This window comes from Cebus imitator, unplaced genomic scaffold, assembly GCF_001604975.1.
Source record: "Cebus imitator isolate Cc_AM_T3 unplaced genomic scaffold, Cebus_imitator-1.0 Scaffold18, whole genome shotgun sequence".
Lineage (NCBI taxonomy): Eukaryota > Metazoa > Chordata > Mammalia > Primates > Cebidae > Cebus > Cebus imitator.
In genome coordinates, this window is record NW_016107333.1 from 7,378,008 (window position 1) to 7,385,931 (window position 7,924).

At 37.7% G+C, this 7,924-nt stretch overlaps 1 protein-coding gene across 1 annotated transcript in view; it reads right to left on the reverse strand.

Annotated features, from left to right (window-relative positions):
- Nucleotides 1-7,924, reverse strand: part of ITCH (itchy E3 ubiquitin protein ligase) — a 144,997-nt gene that overhangs the window by 93,588 nt on the left and 43,485 nt on the right. Inside the window, exons 5-6 of the mRNA XM_017511319.2 lie at nucleotides 6,214-6,338; nucleotides 4,735-4,872 (exon numbers count right to left, since the gene is read on the reverse strand). Coding sequence (XP_017366808.1) covers nucleotides 4,735-4,872; nucleotides 6,214-6,338 — 263 coding nt within the window. The remainder of the gene's footprint in view (nucleotides 1-4,734; nucleotides 4,873-6,213; nucleotides 6,339-7,924) is intronic.

Below are 7,924 nucleotides of genomic sequence, written 5' to 3' on the forward strand. Positions count from 1 at the left end.
AAAAAAAAAAAAAAGAAAGTAGGGGAATATAAAGCTAGCTAGTTTTTAAAATAAAACTTAAAGACCAGAAAAAACAAGTATATTTTGTTTCACTTGGAAAAAGTTTATTTATATAACCGCCATTTTTAGAAAATTTATCCACCAAGAAGAACCAAAAATGTGCCTTTAGGTACAGTGGAGTTCCCCTTATCTATAGTTTTAATTACCCACAGTCAACTGTGGTCCAAAAGTAGGTGAATACCATAAGGTATTTTTCCTCCCAAAGCTCTAAACCAAGCTAAAATGTGAGGTATTTTGGGAGTGAAGCTGAAACTGAGATGACATTCCTACAACTTTTATTACAGTATACTATTATAATGGTTTTCTTTTCTTTTTTGAGATGGAGTCTCGCTCTGTCACCCAGGCTGAGTGCAGTGGCACGACCTCAGCTCACTGCAATCTCTACCTCCTGGGTGAAAGCAATTCTCTTGCCTCAGCCTCCCAAGTAGCTGGGATTACAGGCGCCCACTGCCACGCTCAGCTAATTTTTGTATTTTCAGTAGAAAAGGGGTTTCACCATGTTGGCCAGGCTGGTCTCAAACTCCTGACCTCATGATCTGCCCGCCTAGGATTCCCAAAGTGCTGGGATTACAGGCATGAGCCACCGTGCCTGCCTTACTTTCTTATTATTGTGGCTAACCTCTTACTGTGCCTAACTTAACAAATTAAATTTTATCATAATTATGTATATAATGGAAAAAAACATGCCTATACAAGTTTATATAGGGTTCAGTTTTATCTAGTTTCAGGTATACACTGGGAGGTCCTGGAACATATCCCCTGTGACTGGGGGGGGAAGGACTACTACACCAAAAGAGACAAGGTGATCTCATTAGGAAAATCTAATCTTCATAGTAAAGACATCTCATTTTATTAAGCTTCACTTTATTGCACTTCACAGATGATGTGTTTTTTACAAAATTAAGGTTTGTCACAACCCTGAATTGAGCAAGTCTACTGGCACAATTTTCCCAACAGCAAGTGCTTGATCATATCTGTCACATATTGGTAGTTCCGGCAATGTTTCACACTTTTCATTACTGTTATATCTGTTATGGTGATCTACAATTAGTCACTGTTGAAGTTACTATCATAATTGTTTAGGGGTGCCATGACCACACCTATATAAAATGGCAAACAACAGATGTTGTATGTGTTCTGACTGCTCTATCAATCAGGCATCAGTCTTCCTGTCTCTCCTCCTTAGGTTTCCCTATTCTCTGAAACACAAGGATATTGAAATTAGGCCAATTAATAATCCTACAATGGCCTCTAAGTGTTCAAGAGGCACATGCCACCACACCCAGCTAATTTTTGTATTCTTAGTAGAGCCGGGGTTTCACCATGTTGGCCATGCTGGTCTGGAACACCTGACCTCAGGTGTTCCGCCTACTTCAGCCTCCTAAACTGCTGGGATTAAAGGCTTGAGCCACTGCGCCCAGCCAAGAACAGATTTCTTTTCTTTTTTTTTGAGACGGAGTCTCACTCTGTCACACAGGCTGGAGTGCAATGGCACAATCTTGGCTCACTGCAGTCTCTGCCTCCCAGGTTCAAGCGATTCTCTTGCCTCAGCCTCCTGAGTAGCTGGGATTACAGGCACGTGCCACTGCGCCCAGCTAATTTTTGTATTTTTAGTAGAGATGGAGTTTCGACATCTTGACCAGGCTGGTCTTGAACTCCTGACCTCGTGATCCACCCGCCTCAGTCTCCCAAAGTGCTGGGATTACAGGCGTGAGCCACCGAGCCAGGCCCAAGAACAGATTTCTTATAAGAACTATCCTGTATATTCTTTAACAAAAAACATAAATGAACATGGTCAGGAAAAAAAAATCTTAAAATCTGTAACATTAGAAAAAATTAAATTAGACTATAAAAGCAATTTTCTCCCTAGTTCTTACCCAACAATCAATATCCAGGTGCCACAAATTCAATTTCAGTACTAAACTCTAATTTTTATTTCTGGTATACAGTCAAAAAGTACAGAAATGGGCCAGGCACGGTAGCTCATGCCTGAAATCCCAACACTTTGGTAGGCCGAGGTAGGCGGATCATGAGGTCAGGAGATCCAGACCAACATGGCTAAAACAGTGAAACCCCATCTCTACTAAAAATGCAAAAATTAATTGGGCGTGGCGGCACACATGCCTGTAGTCCCAGCTACTCGGCAGGCTGAGAGGCAGGAGAATGGCTTGAACCTAGGAGGCGGAGGTTGCAGTGAGCCGAGATTGCACCACCGCACTCCAGCCTGGGCAACAGAGTAAGACTCTGTCTCAAAAAAAAAAAAAAGAAGAAAATACAAAAATGAAGCCAATCAATCAAAGAACATGTACAGTTCCTACCACACATGAGCTGAATTGAGTTCCGTTTGCTTACAATTCATAATTTGATTTAAAGTTCCTAGGGTTTTACATGTGAAACCAATAGTATTTTGGAAAGAAATGGCAATGTTGACAAATTAACTGTGTTTCAATCTTTACTGTGTCATACTAATTTGTGTGATATTGGAAATGCTATTTAAACGCTCAGAGCTTCACTTCCCTTATCTGCAAAATGCGGGTATGTAGTGCTTTACAAAGCTGTGATGGTTAAAGGAGAATATATGTAAAACACCAGCACAGTGCTTGATACATGGTAAGCATTCAATAAATAACAGCTACTGTATCTGGCAATGCCAAACCTAAAATCCACTGTGACTTATCTCTTTACCTCACAGAATCAGACTAAATTCTCACTGGTCAATTATTTTCCTACTTGAACAGAAAACTGTTGACATAGAAAGAAATGCTTATTTCTGTAGGAAATAAACACTGAAGTCGTTAAGTATACATATGCAGCTTAGATCCTATTCTTAAATATGAAGACTGATAAGCTTTACTTTGGCTAATTATTAAATATTTTACATTAGTAGTAGTTTCAACTTCTTGGGTGGAAACTTAGGACACTATAAATACTGAGGTTTAGGATAGTTTAACAATGTAACTTGCATTTTATTTTAAAGACTTCCAATTTATATACAGAAAAATGTGACTATTATAGAGTTCTTATGAACAATAATCAAAGTGTCAACTCCAAATCAGTATAACCATTTCAGAAATAAATTTCTTTCCATCCTCACTAGCCCCAAAGAACTAATCTGGAAGACATGCTAGGTCCTGCCACTTTATTTTTTGTTCAGACGAGGTCTCACTCTGTCACCCAGGCTAGAGTGCAGTGGCGTGATCTTGGCTCACCACAACCTCCAACTCCTGGGTTCAAACAATCCTCCCACCTTGGCCTCCCAAGTACCTGGACTAGACACGTGCCACACACATGGCAAATTTTTGTATCTTCTGCAGAGACAGAGTTTTGTCATGTTGCCTAGGAGAGTCTCTAACTCCTGGGCTCAAGCAACCCTCCTGCCTCAGCCTCCCAAAGTGCTGGGATCAAGGGGTGTGAGCCACTGTGCCCAGTCTGTCCTGCTATTTTTAAAAGTCACGAGGAAGTAGGAAGTCTTCCAACAAGGTAGGAAAAAAAGAATAGCACCTGACAACTGCAAAATGTTTCATAATGCAGTTTCTAAGTAAACCAAAAGATCTTTGTCAAACTCATCAAGAAATCCATTAATCTGCTCTTTCATTGTCTTCAGGCCTCTGAAATCTGTTTCAAGTGAAAATATGCTTAGCACATTAGGATGTGATGGAAGTATCTGATGGGAAACAGTGGGAAGAAGTTTTATTAAATATGCTAGCTGTCCAGCCACTAACTCAGATGCCACCACAGAAACTTCTTTTAATCATAGCTCATGTTTATTTTCCTTTAACACACACCAGTAAATCAGAGATTGTAAGATTTACTAGCACAAATATAATGAATTAGTATTGTCAGAAGATATCTCTGTAAGTGTAGCCTACAGAAATAGAAGGGGAATAGTAAATGGATTTCAGCTTGTAATGGCTGCAGTGCAATGGCACAATCTCTGCTCACTGTAACCTCTACCTCCTAGGTTCAAGCGATTCTCCTGCTTCAGCCTCCTGAGTAGCTGGGATTATAGGCACCCATCATCACGTCCGGCTAATTTTTTCATAATTTTAGTAGAAACGGGTGTCACCATGTTGGGCAGGTGAGTCATATTTAAACTCAATCACACGCTGCTACAGACCATAAACTCTACCATTGGCACAGGAGGGGGTGTGTCATCTAACCCATATTAACTGCCATAGTTGGCCTACAGAATAAATACCACATAAATCAACTAATTACTCATCGGGCCAACTGTGATTCAACATCTATTTGGCTAATTTTTCAACTTACATAAAAATATACATGCTTTTATTCATAGAAACAATACACTAAAAAGAAAATGTTTAAAGTGATCAAGGTCTATTTTTTTAAAAGAAAAAAATAATTTCTTTCTTTCTTTTTCCTTTCTTTTCTTTCTTTCTTTCTTTTAAAGAAACAAGGTCTCACTCTGTCACCCAGGCTGGACTGCAATGGCACTGATTATGGCTCAAAGCAGCCTCAACCTCCAAGCTCAAGCAATCCTACTGTCTCAGCCTCCCAAAGTGCTGGGATTAGAGGTGTGAGCTACCACATCCAGCCAGAAAAAATCATTTTATTAAACTGAAAAAAAAAATCTAAATAATTACATATAGCATACTGCAATGGCTATTTTATTTAAGAAGAATCATTAAAGACCTTAAAAAGGTAATCACTTACTTTCTGAACATGTAGTTTCACCATTGGTAACAACTTCAGACTCTAACTGTAGCCCATCAAGACAAATTGATAAGTCTCCTATTGTCTCTGTTGGTTCTTTGTCACCTCCAAGCTGCAAAGTCACAACTACTTCTTCAACTGGAAGAAAATAAAGTTACGGAAAAAATGGTCACTTTTTTTTCCCGTGAAGGCTTTTTTTTTTTTTTTTTTTTTGAGACAGTCTCCCTCTGTCGCCCAGGCTGGAGTGCAATGGCTAGATCTCGACTCACTGCAACCTCTACATCCTGGGTTCAAGCAATCCTCCTTTCTCTACCTCCGGAGTAGCTGGAATTATAGGCATGCATCACCACGCTTGGCTAATTTTTGTATTTTTAGTAGAGACAGGGTTTCACGATGTTGGCCAGTCTCAAATTCCTGACCTAAAGTGATCCAGCATGCCCAGCCAAGAAGGCATCTTAACTGTTAAAAATTAACTGTTAAAAATGTGATGCCCAAGAAAATGTAACTATATGTACATATAAATTGCTTAACTATATTTCACCCAAGGCTTGAGCACTTTTGACGCCAAAACACTGTATCTTTTAAAAAGGACAAAATTTGCTAATGTTTCATATCCATGATGTAAAACAGTATCTCCATCATTTATTATATTCATCCTATCCTTGTAAGACTATATTATAAAATGAGCAAGGATAAGAATAAAGATTATTTAACAATATATACCTGAATTAAATTGAATAAAAACATAATTTAAGGATAAATTATATCACATAAGCCCTAAATGAGAAAATTCTTAGAAGTATGTTTTAGTCAAGAGGTAGAAAAAAATGTGTTTTAAAATCATGATATATTAATTAAAACAAGCTAAACCTCTTTCTATATTATGTAAATAGATATACATATAAAATCACAACCACATAAAATGTGGACATTTTAAAAAATAAGCATTTAAAGCTGGATGTGGTGGTACCTGCCTGTAGCACCAGATACTCAAGAGGCTGAGGCAAGATAACCACTTGATACCAGGAGTTCAAGACTACACTGTGCTATGAATGCACCTGTAAATAGCCACTGCACTCCCACCTGGGAAATAGGCTCTCCACATCCCTCCCAAAAAGCAGCATTTGGAAAGGAAGTCTGTAAAAATATTCATTAGATTTGTCCTCTGAAGTGGGATTTTTTTTCTTTCATCTCTGCTCTATATTTTAGTTTTTCCACAATTAACTATGTATTACTTTACTAACATCTATCTACTAAGTAAATAAATATTTATTAAAGATACTGGATGCAAAATGAATGGCCAAACCCAGGAAACTCAGAATACTTTTAACAGCTTAAAATTCTTCTATCTGTTCATCCTATAACCAAGTAAAATTTAAAGGTATGAGTCAACATGAGTCATTATGCATGTTAGACATATAAATTTCTTCTAGAAAAACAAAGAGCTAAGTGCAATTTCTATTAGTCTTAAATACGTACGTTTCATATTGTTTGACTTTAATGTTTCATAAATATCTAATGCAGCAGTTCCCAATAAAACATCAGATTTCAGTGTCTGGTGACTCCACACACGAAAATATAATTTACTCACAGGGGTAACGATACTAAAAGTGAAAAAATGGGAAAAATATTATTTTTATTGAAGATCACAATGAGAGCCTGAATAAATTACAATTGTTTTAAAGTCTAAAGTCTTCTCACTGCACCCCTTACAGTTTGCTATACACATATTGGCTTAGGTTCAGTAATCTTATGAAAACTATCTGAATGCTACATGCTTACATGGTCATTTTCACTTGTGGTTGAACTACAGAAGCAAATTCATACACATATTGTCAACAAAATGAAACTGCTTATCCTGCAACAAACTATTAGAAAACTAGTTTTACTTTAGTAGTACAGAAAAATTAAATCCTTATGTCAGTAGTTTATGGAGCTTGAGGTTATTTTGTTTAATCATTACAGTAACCATATAAGATGGGAATTATCACTTCCATCTTCAGATACAGAAAGTGACATTCAGAAATAAAGCAAATTGCCTAAGGTCTCACAGGCAATAAGTAGCTGAAATGTAATTTGAATGAAATCCTGACATTAAACTTCATATTAAAAAGTTCCTCAAGTCAGCTACATAATGATTTGAAGATTACATTACATACATCAAGTTTCCCACTGCTAGAGGCAAGGTGTCCAGTCCAACTATCAAATATAGATTCACTTATACCTTGCTAAATGCCAATAAAGAATATTCTCTGTAATGGTATTTCCAAAGTAAACTGGGAAATTTGAATTCGCAATATACATACAATCAATTTTAGGGTCAAGGATTAGAAAACTAGGAGCACTATACAATCTACCATAGTCCTATGGTTCAATGATACAAAGACAAATTCCAGAAATGTTTGAATTTCTGTAGATCTAATTCTCTCTAATGTGATTAAGTTTGGGAGAACAAAGAAACACTTTCCTCCATTGAAGTCTACCTGTAACTATTATCACCACCATTTCAACAGCAATGGGTAGATTAAACAAACTAAAAATTCTACATTGCCCCTCTTCTTTGGGGGTACAATGTATTCATTTTCTTCAAAATTCTCAGATGTTACTTTCAAGAGAGCTCTTACTATACATTATATTAAGAATATATTTCTCCGCCAGGCACCGTGGCTCATGCCTATAATCCCAGCACTTTGGGAGGCCAAGGTGGAAGGAATACTTGAGGTCAGCTTGGGCGACAGGGTGAGACCCTATCTCAAAACAAAACAAAGAAAAAAACTAACCAAAATACTATTTTTTAAAATTAAGTTTAAAAAGATTGGGGGGTACTATAACCCCTTAATTCAACCCAAATAAAAGGGTTGCCAGAAATCTTTCTAAGTCCATGACCACGGGCTTTCTTCACCTATTCTTCAGTGACAAGAGCAATATTATCACCAACTAAACTAGAGAAGGTAAAGAAAGGGAGTGACTAGAAAAACAGCTTTCTAAGAGAAACAAAAAAGGAGACCAGAGGGAGTCCCAGGAAAAGGGGGGTGGAGGGGAAGATGAGAGAGAAAGGAGAAAAAAAGTGAGAAACATTTTTTAAAAATTGTATTTCCAGCTGGGCGCGGTGGCTCACGCCTGTAATCCCAGCACTTTGGGAGGCCGAGGCGGGTGGATCACGAGGTCAAGAGATCGAGACCATCCTGGT